Source organism: Glycine max, chromosome 10 (genome assembly GCF_000004515.6).
Source record: "Glycine max cultivar Williams 82 chromosome 10, Glycine_max_v4.0, whole genome shotgun sequence".
Lineage (NCBI taxonomy): Eukaryota > Viridiplantae > Streptophyta > Magnoliopsida > Fabales > Fabaceae > Glycine > Glycine max.
In genome coordinates, this window is record NC_038246.2 from 38,097,367 (window position 1) to 38,114,400 (window position 17,034).

Consider the following 17,034-nt stretch of genomic DNA (forward strand, 5'->3'; position numbering starts at 1 on the left):
CACTCTTAAAGTCTTAATCGATTAGATCGCAATTCTAGTAGCAATTTCGTTTGAAACCTAGTAGCAATTTAAAATACAACCTATGACTCTGTCTCTTTCTCTGTGTCAGGTGAAAAAATACCAAAAAATAAGGGTAGAAGTGACTTTTTACGCATAATTTAGAATGGTCCATCTTTTATTTGCAATTGAGTAAAATGAATTCCTCAATTCAAAATTATTTCTCACATGTATCAATTGTACCAAACAGGCCCACTCAATTCTATTTGCACCAAATTATTTATGTAGCCACAAACTAACAGAGCCTACGTAATGGTTTTATTTTTTACACAGTAAATAATGGTCAGTTACATAAATAAAGTTGACCAATTAAGTTTTCTAACAAATATTAATTATCACTAAAATTAAGGATATTCTACAATAATGTCATGGTGATAAAAAGAAAGTTATATAAATAAAGTTATTTCACTTATTTGTGCTGCTAGTCATCTATAAAGATTTGCAATTATAGACTTACCTATAATGGGAATGTTATTCACTTATTTGTGCTGCTAGTCGTCTACACTTTCTTTTTCATCCTCCTCTGGATATTGCCAAAAAGCAATTGCTCTAAGCTTGCTTAATCAATACTGTGACACATTGAAGATGGCTAATCAGACAATCCTACTATGCTAAATATATGCTTTTAACACACTGTTAAGAAATTCAGAACTGACCATGTGCTAGTGATGGACTAGAAAGAACTTTTGGAGCATTTCTTAAGTTTCCATTTGATTCATGCAGGTTGATAGGCAATTAGCCAAATAAGTTAGCTCATTTATTAGCTTCTTTGTCTTTTGATAAATGTTGGACAAACGACTGAAAGGAGGTACCTGATGAGGTTTTGACTCTTTGTATGTTTTGGTTCTTTTGATGTATTCTCTTTTGAAAATAATATTGTTTGAAGCACTATTCAATATTAAATGTGGGAGCAGGAGATTCAAAGTTCAAACCTTGCAGTATTTGATTTCTCATTAATTTTATTCTTCCTTTTTATATATTTTTTACAACATATTCTACCTTTCTTTTTTACAATAAAACATACAATAATGTATATCAAATCTTACTGTATATTTACTTATAAATGCATATAGTGTGTATAATTAATTTTATTTATTTCTAAACACTACATTTGATCCGTTTGTTAAGAATTTTTTAATGTTATAACACATCGATTAAAAAATATAGTTAATTAATATTCTTGTTTTTATAAAGTTATTAAATGATTTTTTAATATACCTCTTTCCCATCTTATTGATTGATTACTTTTTCTACCATATATTATTTTTCCTTTTTTCTTTTCAATTTCACGAAAAATGTGTAAAATAAAAAAGTAAAGATAAAATATAGTAATAACATAATAATTAATATAATCTTAAATTTTTAAAACGAAAAATAAAAATAGCATTTGTTTCTAAGATATGGACATTTAAAAAAAGGAGGAGAGACAGAAGTCACTTACACAGAGCTGGCGCTGATTTTTTGCAAGGTGAATTGCATTCAGTTTTGTGGAAAGTCTAGCTAAGTCCATTAATTATGTACTGTACTGTATATGACTATAACATGATGAGGAAAATTAGTTGTTGACTGTACTAAACAGAATGAGCTTTATTATTATAAAGAACAGTACTATAATTAATACATTATTTGACTATAACCGGCCAATAAGTGGTCATGATTCAGACATGCCGCAGCAGCACCACACCTATTATTTAGAATTTGGACCTAGAATACAACAACTAGGCAGCACTAGCCTATTTCCCTTTTAAAGTATTTATATACTATATGGTATTTGTATAAGTAATCATTAAGAGTAGGATTATATCTTTCACAAGCTTTCTTAATATCTTATGAAGAAAATTGTTCTGCTCTAATTGTCAAATGACACACTAACTAACTGAGGTTGGAAGGATGGTAGTATGAGTGCTCCAGATTTGTCATGGTTGAATATATGGGTGACAGCTACCTATAGACATAGGAATTCAAACATTCAAACAAGTGAAATAGCGACTAATATACCAGAATATAGTATATCCTAAGAAGTAGAATGAGAATCTAAGAGTAGAAGAAGTCGCGTATTAGATTTTCAAGTAACATCAATCTTACATATGTTTTTTCTTTAGAAGAATTGTCAAGGAGTTCAGGTATTTATATACAAGATTTATGACTCTTGGTAGAGGTACTATATATAGACAAACTGTGATGCTTCTGGGTGAGTGATTAGGTAATAAGGTAGCTAGGATTGTGGTAGCGGATCATCCCCATTATATGATTAGGAATGTACTGGGTTTAGCTTTCTTTAGTTTTTTTAATAAATCGAACTGAATAACTTTATAAAAACAGTTAGGTTTCGATTTTTTCTCAAATGATTTGGTTTTTCGTGGTTCAGTTTTGTTTTCTTTGCATAACTTGTGCATGGTTTCTGTATTAAACAAAACTGCATGGTTTGATTTTTATTTTTTAAAAAAACGAACCAAACCACTTTATAAAATAAATTTGTTTGAAGCAAAATGTTAATAAAAAAAGGGTTCGATTTTTTTTAGTAAACTATACAAGTTATTCCCTAGATTTTATAAAATTACATAAACATCCTCCGTTTTTTTTTTCTACTCCTACACCAATACCCCTTAATTTTTGAAAAATTGAAAATATAAACTAAAATGGAAGGTTATTGTAAATGTTAAAAAAGGATGAGGTATTTGTGTAATTTTACAAAATTTTAGGGATAATCAACGCAATTTACTCTATTTTTTTCTCAAACAAATTGGTTTTTTATGTTTTGGTTCGATTTTAGAGTAAATTTTAAAATTATTCAATCATCAATAATCCATAATCCGTTCGATAATTCTCTCATAATTGCTTAAAGGCCCATGCGATAGTATAGAATAGTAATCAAAGTTTTGTCCTGTTTATAGTTCTGTTTTAATTACAAAAGAGTTTAAAAAATATAGCCACGCGAAAAACAAATGAGCAATACTATATGGTACGTTCCTTCAAAAAAAAAAAATTCATATATGGTACCCAAAATTTGCATTTTGACGAATTGGCCGTGCCGTGCCTTCTTTGTTGGGTGAAAATGAGCAAGTCATAGCTTTTTTTAAAGACTCGGATTGATTTACATTTTTTAAAGACTCGGCTCGGCTTACATGAAAGTTTGGCTTGGCCTACAAACCTATTTAAAAGTCTGCTTAAAGACGTCTTTGACCAATTAATTATTTTAAAACATAGTAAAATACTAACTAAAAAAAAACTTATAAAATTTCGTATAAGTAATGCACAAATCCAAAAATAATTGATAAATAAAATCATATTGAATTCAAGTTGTTAAAACACAAAGTATATAAAAAGAAAATGAAAAAAAAGAGCATAATATTAAAAAATATATAGATTAAAGATGATTTATACTAATATAGCCAAATAAAAATATTTAAATTGTTTGAAAATGTCTTTACAAAACATTCTTTTCTTTGGACGTCTTAATCTGGTTGCTTTATCATTTTAACTTGAGTTTTTTTTTTTTTGAAAATTTTCCACATGCAAGTGAATTCTTCAAGCACTTTATGTCACTTCATCCTGTCATTCATGATGTCATAAAACTGGTATAGATAATAGTTATTATTATTATTATTATTATTATTACTTAAATAAGTTGGCTTGTCAAGCTTAACAAGCTTTTTTTATAGTTTGGCTTTGACCTTTTTATCTAAAAAAACTTTTAAAAAAGTTTGAGCTTGACCTTTATAATAAACAAGTCAAGCGGAGTCAAGCCTTAAATAGGCCGAGCCAAAGACTCTTTGTCTGTTAAATACAAGCGGCTCGATTCATTTCCATCCCTACTTCTTTGTCTGCTAAACAATAAATCAATAGAATGCTTGGTTTAACTTCACTTTCTATTCTCTCTCCAAAGAAAAAAAAAATTACACTTTCTATCAAAATCAATTTACATTTTTTACATTGAAGGGAAAATAATGTAGAATTGTTTCTAGTTTTTTTTTTATGGCATTTGTAGTTTATAAATGGAAGTATTTTTAGGAGTTATTATTGACCAGAAGTGTTTTAAATGAAAGTGTCATTAGAAGTTATTTTTGCTTATATTTTTTTAATATGTAAGAATTAAATAAGATATCCCAAAAATTTATAATATTCACATATCCTTCTGAACTAATTAACACCTTCTCGATTTATTCACCTTATATTGAGTATATATCTATTCACAAAAAAAATGTAAAATACATACCTCTTTTTAGTCTTGTATATGTTGAGTATTTAATTGTAATGATCAATCAAATTGATCTTTGAAATTAATAAAAGGAAAAATTATTCATCAAAATATAAATCATCAATCATTTTAGTCTTTAAATATAAGATTTAGTTAAATTGAATTTTTTTTAAAATGACAAAATAATTTCTTAAATTATAAATTATCAACCAATTTTGTACATTCGAGACATTTTCAAGCCCTATAGAGAATGTAGCAATGGGTCTAACTTACTTGGATGGACAGTGTATATTTTATATATAGGTTTTGTTTGATAAAATTAACTGAAAAATTAGTTAAAAATTGAAAAATTAACTTACTTAATTATTAGTGTTTGATAAAATTAGTTGTGTGAAATTTCCCTTCCTTACATTGATAAATTAAATGCCTAAATAATAGCTAACTAGTTTAATAATGGAATTTTCCCTTCCTTACACCTTTGATATTCCTTCGTCCATCAATAGTTTTGCATTTCTAATATTCCCATTACTACTACAGTAATCCCTAAAAGTACACCCAAAAAGTATATTTAAGTTAAAAAAAAAGTAATTCCTAACATAAAGACGTGTGAAACACGTATATTAATCAAACGAAGAGATTCAACCTTTACCGTTACATTAAAAAATAAAATTGAATTTTTCCATTTAATTATGCATGTTTCACACAACTTGATTTCGTGAGTTAATTTGGTTACATTTTCGTAGCAGACATATTGAAATATTAATGCAAAATTAACAAGTAAAAAAAGAATGAAAACTGATTATCATTTTACTATTTTTTTGTCATTATATTCATATTATGTGAAAATCATGCATACGTGATTAGCTTATTATATCATATATACTTAACGTGTCAATTAAATGATAAAAATAAAGGGTGTAGTAATAAGAAGATTATGAATTTAAATCTCTCTACTAACATAATATAATAATTGCTAATATTTGTTGGTAGAAAATATGTCAATTAAACATTTTTTAACAATATTAGATAACACCAACTAATAACAAAGAACAAATTGATTGATGATTTATATTAAAGGTCATTTTTGCCATTTGTTTAATTTTAGTAACTAATTTCACAAACCACTTGCTTCTCAGAAAGAAAAAAAAATTGATTGATAAGTTATAATTTTGAAAACTATTTTGCTATTTTTTTTTGGGTGAATGCTATTTTATTATTTTTAAGAATCAATTTTGGTTATTGTAATTAGAGATGAATAAGAGAGATATAGGACAAATTTATCTTTGTCTCTACCAGACCCAAATTTTTAACCGGATTATTAATTAAACTCAAACCTGACTCCAGACTCGAAAATACGTGAGATGCGACCGGAGTCAACCTAGACTTTTAAATTTTAATACAATACATCAATATTTTTTTATAAGCCATAATATATTAATATTAAAAATATGTATAGTTAATTCGTATAATTAAAGAAGCATTAAATTAAATTAAGATATAGTTTACAATATATATTTTAGAATAAATAATATCATTATAAATATAATATTATGTTAGACAAAATGTTTTTTATTAAATATTTTATCATTATTAATACATAATTGTTAAAAAATATTATCAAAAGAATTTATTTAAGTTAGATAAGTACAACATGTGAGTTATTATAAATTTTTTAATATTTATTTTTTATTTATATGGATAAAAATATTGTTAAAAAATAATATTTTTTAAAACATGAAGAACATTAAATCAAGTTAGAATGACCCCATAATCCAAATTTATCTTTAAAAAAGTTATCAAATATATCTAAGAAATGTTAGAAATATATTTTCTAACATATTTCTTTAACACACTCAAATTTAACTAAAATTTATTAAAAATTATAAAATTAAGAGAAAAACATTAAATATAATATAAACTCCACAAAATTGAATTATTTTTAATAAATTTTAATCAATAAAAATAAGTTTAATAATTATATACTGACAAAAGATAAAATAATTTTGTTGTATCATTTAATTATAATTTATCTTAGTAAACTAATTATTATAAAAGTTAATAAAATTATTATTATATATGTATAGGGGGTGGGATGTAAGATGATATATCCTCAAAATGTGTTAGAGAACGTGCTAAATATTTTATTTTTTTTTAAGTTTCCCAGCATTTCTCGATCCATATTTAAAACCTAAAGTCATCCAGATAAACTCAAGTCGGATCACGCCGGGCATGTTATGCTTACCCCTAATTATAACAAATTTAAGTCAAATTTGAATTTACTCTGAATTGTTATCAATGTTAAAATCTTACACTACTAATACATAAAAATTAGTATTTTGTTATTTACTGAATGTATTTTACACAATGGTCAAAACGTTGTTTTTTTTGTTTTGAATGCGGTCAAAACGGTTTTTAAAGCATCAAAATACATGCCATTGTCAGGTACGAAGGTTTTTTTTTTTTTTTTCCTTTCTATCGAGGGAGGGATAATAAGAATATAAAATCTCGTTAAATAACGAATAAAATAAATGATAAGAATTATGTTAATTGTCATTTTATACGCATAATTATTGAGCACACCGTTATCTTCTAGCTGTAACATGCTAAACTCGAGAACAAAAGAAAAAAAAAATGAAGTATATTTAGCTGTTGTCTATTCATTTGTTAGCCGTTGTAATTTTTTCACGTGTCATTGTAATTTTTTTATGAAAAAAAACGCCCATGAAAGAAGGCACAAGCCACTGTGGCCAATTAATAGCTGTTACCATTTTAATACACTGAGTTTTCAACTTTGAATGGTCAAAAGCTAAGGGACAAGAAAACCAGGTTACACTTGCTAGATTTTTCTATTTTTATTTATTTATTTTCCGAAAATACAGAATTATTGAAGAAAATAAATAAATAGTTAGAATGGGTTGGTTTTCTTCTTTGACTGTCACCAGCGCATTATAGCACACCACACAAAAAAGCAAAGCAGAAAACAACTGTTACTTACACACGCCATGGGTATGGGTATGGGTATGGGTATGGGTATGTATGCCATTATCATCATCGATCTAACTCTAACTCTCTCTTTCTCTTCCTTCTAACCGCCGCTTCCGCATCTCGCTTCCTTCTCTTCCTTCTCTAACTATATATATTTTCTTTTTCTCTCTGTTTCTTCCTTTTTATTTTATGCTTTTTTCTCCGATGTGACTGGCGTTTGTTTGGTGTGTTTTTCGTGTGCGTCGAACCCTCTGCGTTCGTTAATTTTGTTTTGTGTTTTCGGATCGACTTGTTTCGCGTTCGGTTGCGGGGATCTTCGGTTTAGGTTTGTTTAGGGATTTTTTGTTTTTTGTTTTTTTTTTCTGTTGTTCATGAGTTTTTCGTTGGATTTGTTGTGTTCTGTGAGATTGATGGGCTTTTTTTTTAAAATTTATATTCCTTCAATGTTTTTTCTTTTTTGGCAAAATGAATATTTATTTATGGGCGGAATGTATTTGCGATTTTTGTCTCTTAAATTCATGTTCGAACGGTGGTGTGACTTTCCTGTTTGGTTCTGTTTTTATGAAGCCTGTTGACTGCAATTTTGCTTCTGAAAAATTAAAAAGGAAATATGTTACTGTCATTTTTCTACGCATATCTAATATATCTTCTTTTTGTTTTTTATTTATTTATTTTAATTATGGTGGAATTGTTCATTCTGGCAGGTAAATGAGTGGTAAATGAGTGGTTTTTGAGCAGAAGCAGTTAAAAGAGAAAGGGATTCAGCGAAGATGACATCGGTTGGTGTGGCACCAACTTCGGGTTTGAGAGAAGCCAGTGGGCATGGAGCAGCAGGTGTTGATAGATTGCCAGAGGAGATGAACGATATGAAAATTAGGGATGATAGAGTATGTAATTTGTAACCCCGCTCTTTGATATTTTCGTTTTTTTCATGTTAGTTTTATTTTCTCTATGTCCATGTTGTTGGTTACTTACAGTTTGCTTCATTTTGTAGGAAATGGAAGCCACAGTTGTTGATGGCAATGGAACGGAGACAGGACATATCATTGTGACTACCATTGGGGGTAGAAATGGTCAGCCCAAGCAGGTATACCTTCCCCCCCTTTTTTCCTTTATCAATCATATACACACTCATTTATGCCGTTTGAAATGATTAACTCTTGCACTGTCTCACTTTCTGTGCTTACCTTGGAAGGCTGTAAACAATCAATGCTACAGCTTCATATTGTTATTTGTGTGCAAATGTTTTCCCCCACTCCCTATAGCTGCTGTGATTTTGAATATTGACGTTTGAATTGACAATGATTATCATTGTCCTTGAAGTCAATAACAGAAAAAGAAAATCCTCAATTTGGTTATGATATCAGCTCGCTGCTTGCTGACTAGAATCTTTTTACGATGACGCGCATAACTTCTTGCAGTGTGCAATGTGTTTTTGTCATTTCTTGTGATTGGCAATTCTCCTCACCGATTTTTTACTGATTGATGAACTTGTGATATTATTGGATAGGGTGAGAATGTCGTGATGTGGTTTTTGTCGTATCATCACTGTGATGAATCTTTTTACGGTGACTCACATAACCTCTTGCTGTGTGCAACTTGGTTTGTCGTGTCTTGTGATTGGCAATTATCCTCTCCGATTGGTTTCTGATTGATGAATCTTGTGATATTATTAGATAGGGTGATAATGTCGCAATGTGGTTTTTGTCATATTCTTGTTAACCGTCTATTTTAGTTCTTGTGGGTTTTTTTTTTATTCTATATGTTTATTGTTTTAAAATAATCTTATACTTTATGTTAATATTTTAGACTATAAGCTACATGGCAGAGCGTGTTGTAGGGCATGGATCATTTGGAGTTGTCTTCCAGGTAAAATTTCCAGTTGACTAAAAGAGATGCATTTCTTTAGCCTTTTCAACACAAGTGACATAATTATTGCCTTAGTTCTGACATTGGGTGTGATTGTAGGCTAAGTGCTTGGAAACTGGTGAAACTGTGGCTATCAAAAAGGTTCTTCAAGACAAGAGGTACAAGAACCGGGAGCTGCAAACAATGCGCCTTCTTGACCACCCAAATGTCGTTGCTTTGAAGCACTGTTTCTTTTCAACCACTGAAAAGGATGAACTATACCTTAATTTGGTTCTCGAGTATGTTCCTGAAACAGTTAATCGGGTGATAAAACATTACAACAAGTTGAACCAAAGGATGCCACTGATATATGTGAAACTCTATACATACCAGGTATGACTGTTGCCCTTCCTGTCTCCAGCTCTCATCGTTGTTCAGGCTGTAACAATATTTTTTTTATGTTGCAGATCTTTAGGGCATTATCTTATATTCATCGTTGTATTGGAGTCTGCCATCGGGATATCAAGCCTCAAAATCTATTGGTATGGACTTTGTTTTAATTTGCATAAATCATTGATAATTTATTCTGATTCTCTTGTTTCATAGTTATGGTTGTGTTTAGGGGAGCTAAAAGATGGGAAGCAACTAATTCAAACTCTGCAGACAGGGCTGTTGGGTGGAAAATACTAACTGAATGTTTTTCTGTGCAGGTCAATCCACACACTCACCAGGTTAAATTATGTGACTTTGGAAGTGCAAAGGTTTTGGTACGTTATATATGTCTGCATTTCAGCCCCTTCCTCCTTAAATTATTCCTCTTCATTCAACCTTTCTGTTTTCCTTGGTTAGATTGTAGTTTTACTTTTCCTTATTTGGTCTTGACCTTTGACAGGTAAAAGGTGAACCAAATATATCATACATATGTTCTAGATACTATAGAGCACCTGAGCTCATATTTGGCGCAACTGAATATACTACAGCCATTGACGTCTGGTCTGTTGGATGTGTTTTAGCTGAGCTGCTTCTTGGACAGGTTGGTGGCTGTTGATGTGATCTCTTTTTTTTTTTTTTTTTTGGTTTGGCTTACTTAATTAAAATTTGTATTTTCTTTTTACAGCCTTTGTTCCCTGGTGAGAGTGGAGTTGATCAACTTGTTGAGATTATCAAGGTAATCTTTGTGATTTCTAACTTTCTTTATTGTTGTTATATCTTATTTGCAAGTGTTTTGAACTGTTGATCTCATATTTTGCTTTAGCCTTTTAATATTGAATTGGCCTATTTGATGACTTGATCAATTATATAGGTTGCCTTGCTTACTTATGCAGTGCCAGTATTATAACATGTAAATGATCATTTGTTGTGTGTTAATAGGTTCTGGGCACTCCAACAAGGGAAGAGATTAAGTGCATGAACCCTAATTATACAGAATTTAAATTCCCACAGATTAAAGCACATCCATGGCACAAGGTATCACAAATAAATTTAATAGCATTTCATGCTTTCTTCTTAAGCTCATCATATTAACGCATTTAAAAATCCTTATTGAACACACTATACTAAAATATATTCACTGATTTTCTTCTCTACTAGATCTTCCATAAGCGCATGCCTCCAGAGGCTGTTGATTTGGTATCAAGACTACTACAATACTCCCCTAACTTGCGGTGCACAGCTGTGAGTATCGGACTTCTTATCAAACTTTTAGTATCCCACCTTAGGAAAAAAGATAATAATAGTGCTTCCTTGGTTTTGCAAGTTTGTGTTTCAGTGTTTGGCAATTTTATGTTTTCTAATCTAATTATTCAATGTTTGTGTCTCAACATCTGATTATGTATTGAGTATTTTGTGATTTTTGCTTTGTGTGGTGTAGTTAGATGCCTTGACGCATCCTTTCTTTGACGAACTTCGTGATCCAAATTCTCGCTTGCCAAATGGCCGATTCCTTCCACCACTATTTAATTTCAAATCCCATGGTATGTTGATTTTGGAATAGGCTATTGTGTTTATGTGACTTTGGTCTTTCTTTGTTTTCATTAAGAAATTATTGGCTGACTTTTTGTATGTTATTGGTGCTTGTACCAGAACTGAAAGGTGTCCCAGCTGAGATTTTGGTGAAATTGGTTCCAGAGCATGCAAGGAAGCAATGCCCGTTTCTTGGCTTGTGAAGTGTAACAGAACTGCAAGTGTTGTTTCCATATGAGAATGCCGCGCTTTCCTTCTATTTAAAATGATATTTGTTGGTATCTTTATTGTATTCGGTTGCCCTGTAAAATCAGATTTAGAGATACATGCTACTCATTATCATCCTACCCCCCGATGGGTATGTAGTAGAATACCCTGTTTCCTGTATCACAGCAGATTGTAACATACAATAGAAGACAAAATGTCTGCAATTATCTGAATGTTGCATCAATATTTGTATTTGTTGAGACACTGATGGGTTGTTATTTAATTTAGTTATGCTTAGCGTGGTGGTTGGAAGTTGTAATGGCCTTGTCTGTGCATTTGTTTATTTTCCACTCTTTAGGTAAAGCTCTGACCAAACGACTTGGGACGAAGTCTTGGTGCTTGTCTTGTATATATTGCTCGATTGATCGTGATCGATGTTAATTTAATCAAACAGTTAGGATGACTTACCCTTTTTTAGTTTCAGTATTATTTTCAATTTGAGGCTGAGGTGCTTGAGTGGACTTGTGCGAACACTTAAAAAATAATCTTTGATGGGTAAGAATGACTCTTGCCTACGGTACAAAGAATATATACAAGCGCGTTCGAATAAAATGACAAATTTCTTGGGCATATTTTTTCTCCCCTTTTCTTTACGGTAAGAAAATCTTCGTCAATGGAGACTAAATCCATGAGGCATTTTCAAGTTGAGAGCTATTCCTTAACTACTTTGAATTCCAATATTCAAGGTTGAGAGCTTAATTCTTTAACTACTTTGATTAAGGGGTCTAAGGTCAATTTGGTGGTTTCTGTCGTTGGATTCTTAGCATGAGGATGACTATTGACCCTTCATCACCACTATCTCTTTACATTGAACAAATTACAGTAATTCACGCTCCCTGTATTTTATGCAAATTATATAAGGTATCCCTACTTTTTTTTTTCTCTTTCTAAGTCACATGAATATCTTATTGGAAACAATTTTATTCGAATTGGATAGAATCATTATAGACGATAAATTTTTTCACTCAAGGTATTGTTAAGTATAAAAGCATTTATTTGACACTTCTCCTACAACATCATTAAGTTAATGATATATTTCAAGATATAATATTATCAATCATTAAGAATTATTATTATTAATATAAATATAAGGATCTATTTTTTTTGGTGATAATATAAGGATCTATTTACTTGTGTTTTTTTTTCTTTCTAATTTCACTGTTTATTTATGAAATTGACAATTTTATAATTTAAAAAAAAAACACACACACACACAAGTGTAAATCACTAAGATATCTCTGATATATATAGTTTCTGTGTCTGATCCCGTTTTTAATTCGGGTTAAGATTGAAAGCGTGAGAATGCCGGTGAAGAAGTATTACTGCGATTACTGCGACAAGCTATTCCAAGACACACCAGCAGATCGGAAACGACACGTTCAGGGCATTCAACACCACCAAGCCAAAGCTCGCTGGTACGATTCCTTCAAACAACAACAAATCCCTCCGATTCCCAATCGACCCCTTTGCTTTCACTTCGTCAACACGGTACCCACTCAATTTTCAACTTCCCCTTCAATTTTCATCAGAAGCAATCTTGTCTTGTCAATTCTCATTGACTCTCTCTATGTTTAGGGATTTTGCCGCTACGGCGACTCTTGCAAATATCTCCATCCCGTTCCCAACAACAATGTCCAGCAGCCGCCAATCGTAACCACACCGTCGCCTTCACCAGGTAATTTAATTAATTAATTAATTAATCACTTTTGTGTTAGTTAATGAGAAGCAATACAATTTATTAATTTGATTTGAACCATATTTATGTGCAGGGAGTGTGGTAGGAGTGTCATTCGGCAATCTTCCCCCCTCCCTGCAGCCTCCGCCTGACGGCGTATATCTCCACCTTCCCTTTCTCGACTGGGGATAGATTTGTAATTCTACCCACTTCTCATAACTGCATCTCCGTGTCTGTGTTCTGTTCAATCATTTCTTAATTTAACCTTTTAGTTCTTCTAATTTTCATTGTGTGGCTGGATTCTAGTGATTTCTTATGACCTAGCTCCACCGTATTATTTGGAGTTTTCTTATATCTACCCAACGCTTAACTTATGATTAAATCCAAAATCTATCTTATTGTAATACAGTATGATAATAGACTGCTGAGTTTGCTTTAACACATACATTTATAAGCATTTTTCACCTGAAGCAGCCTGGAGCCCTGGACAGTATTATCCACCAGTTTTCACTTCACGACGCTGTTATTGGCAGTGATGCCAATAACTTTAAAAAAAGATTCATTTTTACTATGTTTTCTGTATGCTTATAATTTATTTTATATTTTCTTCACAGGAAAAAAAAGTAATACTAAAATTAAAAAAAATGGTCCAATTCAATTTGCTTTAGATTAGATTGGATTAAATTTTAAATTTCAAACTAAACTGATCGAATGATGAATTTCAAAAATGAAATGATTGAATTAGATAATTTTTTTATCAACATTAAATTAATCCAATCTAATCTGCAAACATTCTTAGATAGAAAACTTGTTATAGATTTTCACATATTATTATATTCATAAAAAAAACTTAGTCATTCATTAAGTTAGAGAGAGAAAGTAAGAACAAAGATTAAGCAATGGGATCAAGAAAAAGAATGCTCAATCAAGACAGTGAAAAAGCCTAAGAGCAAGAATAGTTATTAGACGACACTTTTATCATCTTGCAAATTTTGGCTTTGGAAACCCTCAACCAAGGGAGAAAGAGATTATTTTGAGAGCTGTAACAAAAATGATGAGTTGCATGACTCTTGAGAGCATAGAGGAATTTGTGATTTAAGGAGATATTCCAGACCTTGATTCCTTGGTGGTTTATGAGAAAAAATTATATTCAGATTTTTTTAACAATGTTCTAGGCTTATGAGTTACGAGGAACCTCCTGATGAAGGAAGAAAAAAATTATTGCAAAAGTCATAACAAAAACGAGTCAGCTAATTCAACCAAGTGCATAGCTGATTTTGTGATTTCCCGGGATGTTCCAAACATTGATTGATTGGGTTGATGTTCTTGGAAAAAAAAGTTCAGATTTTTTTAAGGAATATACTGGTTTTCTAGACCCTTAGACCCTTTTTGTTTTCTTATGTTTGATTTGCTGTAAGCCTTCGTTCTCTTTTTTATGTTGCTTACATATATCGAAATCAATACATTGAACCCGAAACCTGCATATAAATTACAAAAGATGATATAAACAGTTAGATGGGTGCAAGTTTCACACGAATAGGGACGGTTTGAATCACTAACTGTTTTTCTGTTAACCCCCTTATTACTAATTTTTTGCCAAGTTTGAACCCATAGGCTAATTATGAGGGAGAATGTTAGTGTCAGGACTTGGATATTAGAAGTTTTGTTGTTGTCGACAATTCAGATGAAAGATGGATGGAGAATGTTGTTGTTGAAGGTTGAGTTCAATGAGGAAGATGAGGGCTTTTTTGTCCTAATGATTTCATTAAGTCAGCATGTGCCTAGCATGTGATAAGTTTGGCTTAACAGAGCTAACACTGTCACTGTTAATGAACTGCAAGGGTAGCAACTTACAAAACTTAAGGGGCTTTATGTAGGTGTCATAAATGAATTGGGTGTAAGTCCAAAGTATAGGGGTGCAAGTATAATTTGTTTTATATTTAATGGTTTTTGACAGCAAGGGAGTTGGGATTCATGGGGTTGGCCTGCGGCACCAACAAGTTAGAGAGTTTGTTCTTGGGGTCAACGGTAAAGGAACCTGTTGGAGGCAAAAGATTAATTTTTATACTTAAATATATTTAATAAATTTTACTTTTGTCCAAATAAAAAATTAGTGTTTTTCTCATAAGATAATTTTTTAAAATGAATTGATGTAATAAGTTTTAAGAGACAAAATAGAAAATAAATTGGTACTAATTTTATCACTTATGTTCTTAATTTTTTTATAGTATTAACAATAAAAAAAATCATACATTTTTAAAATAGAAAAATACGTAGAGGTTATTGTAACATGAAGGCTAAGTATTATTAATTTGTTTTTTATCATAATATTATGTATTTATAAAAATTTGTGATATTTTTTCTATAAATATACTAAATTTTTTTTTGTCCCACTAAAATTTTTTTTTGGATCTGTCAATTGGAGTTCATGGGTTTTCACAGCACCAAGAACGTGAATGGGTTTGTTATTGGGTTTCAGCAGCAAGGGGAGGCAAATGGAGTTTATGGACCTATTCATCGAAAGCACTCTTAGTTTTTGTCAACATCTTATCTTTTTCATCTTTATTTCTAAGTTGAATTTTAATATATTTTTGTAGAAAATATGTTTAATTAATCATGATACCCTTCGAGTGAATGACATCTTGTATTCAACTAAGTTTATAGCACATTTTCACTGTCAGGTTTTACGTTAGTAATCTAGAGAAGTTATCGAACATATTTACGTGGGTAAAACAAAATTCAGAAAACGTCTGTTTCTGAACTGGAACGTTTAACATCTCTAGAAGAATGTTGCATATAAAAGAAGAATCTTGTATACAATAAGGTATCAAGCAACCTACTTTGACACTACTACAATAATGCATTACTGAGAAAGTAAGATTCTGATAAGAAGCAATTCTGTGAATAAAGCTTCATAATCATGTAACTTTGAGCTTTATCCTTAGTAACAAATCATGTACTAACTTATAATTTGTTTGGCCACAAACATGGAAGAATTATATGTTTTTATGTCCAAATTAAGGTGAAAGTGAAAGATGTCTGGTAAAATGGGTTTACAAAAAGTTATCACTTGTTAGGATAAAGCCATTAATGAGGAATTTGAATAAATTGCATAAGCTAATGCCTGCATCAAGTAAAGGGTTTTAACAATGATTTTACCCTGCATCGCTGTTGGTTAAAAAAAATATTTAAATCAAGTTTTTAAAAATAATAGCAGACAACTATTATTTGAAGAGTAGAGAAGCTACTAGAAATTTTACTTTCAAAGATTTTTCTCTACCTGCCTAGAAAGAAACATGTAAAAACTACTAGTAGCTTCTTGTTGCACCGCTATTTGCTTGCCTATAAAAGGCCACCATCATGTAACACTTTGAGCATAAGTGAAATCAATTTTAGTTTGTAAAATTCTAGTCTCTTCCTCCCTTGTGCGTGAGTGAGTTTGTGTAGAATTTATTTGCTCTCTCATTTTATCTTCTGCTGTGTAAGTGAGTTTAATTTTGTGGCCAATTGTCTAGAATTGCTATCAGAGCTAGAAAGCTTTAGTAGTAGTGAGAGAGAAAAATAGTGAGTGTGTGAGGAACAAGAATGTGTGTTAAAAAATAGAGATTTGATACGGTTGAGAGAGAGATGACTACCAATTATAACATTGTTTGGTTTGGTCCCAAACTAGATGGAAAATTAGATTTTTACTACTGGGAGGCTTTGATGAGAACACATTTGAGAGCTCACAATCTTTGGAGTTTTGTTGAGATGGGACTAGCTAAAGGAACTGATGATATTGCTCGGAGGAAAGACCCGTTGGTGCTGCCGCAAATTCAACAAAGGGTAGATTTTTCAATTTTTGGAAAAATTGTAAATGCCAAAACAGCAAAAGAAGCGTGTGATATCTTGAAGCTGTCTTACAAGGGAGTGGAAAAGGCCCAGAAGTTGAAGCTGTAATCTCTGCGAAGAGAATATGAAAGGTACGAAATGTATGACTTTGAATCTGTAGAACAATATTTTTCATGTATTACAAATATTGTCAATAAGATGAGGGTGTATG

General features: G+C 31.0%; 2 protein-coding genes across 4 annotated transcripts; both read left to right on the forward strand.

Moving 5' to 3' along the window:
- Nucleotides 1-7,187: 7,187 nt before the first annotated feature.
- Nucleotides 7,188-11,576, forward strand: GSK-3 (glycogen synthase kinase-3). 3 transcript variants are annotated; one of them, NM_001255732.2, is made up of 13 exons: nt 7,188-7,285; nt 7,945-8,127; nt 8,235-8,327; nt 9,050-9,109; nt 9,209-9,481; nt 9,556-9,630; nt 9,799-9,855; nt 9,981-10,121; nt 10,206-10,256; nt 10,460-10,555; nt 10,679-10,762; nt 10,959-11,061; nt 11,171-11,576. In NM_001255732.2, the coding sequence occupies exons 2-13, from the start codon at nt 8,011-8,013 to the stop codon at nt 11,251-11,253; spliced, it is 1,233 nt and encodes a 410-aa protein (NP_001242661.2). In that variant the 5' UTR covers nt 7,188-7,285; nt 7,945-8,010; the 3' UTR covers nt 11,254-11,576. The 3 variants fall into 3 exon arrangements, with proteins under 3 accessions (NP_001242661.2, XP_014618020.1, XP_006588432.1); XM_014762534.3 differs by having other exon boundaries at nt 7,191-7,273; XM_006588369.3 differs by having other exon boundaries at nt 7,271-7,565.
- A 1,015-nt stretch (nt 11,577-12,591) lies between these two features.
- On the forward strand, nt 12,592-13,563 carry LOC100527203 (putative U1 zinc finger protein). The gene is made up of 3 exons (NM_001249432.3): nt 12,592-12,805; nt 12,893-12,992; nt 13,087-13,563. The coding sequence occupies exons 1-3, from the start codon at nt 12,620-12,622 to the stop codon at nt 13,182-13,184; spliced, it is 384 nt and encodes a 127-aa protein (NP_001236361.2). The 5' UTR covers nt 12,592-12,619; the 3' UTR covers nt 13,185-13,563.
- The last annotated feature ends 3,471 nt before the right edge of the window (nt 13,564-17,034 follow it).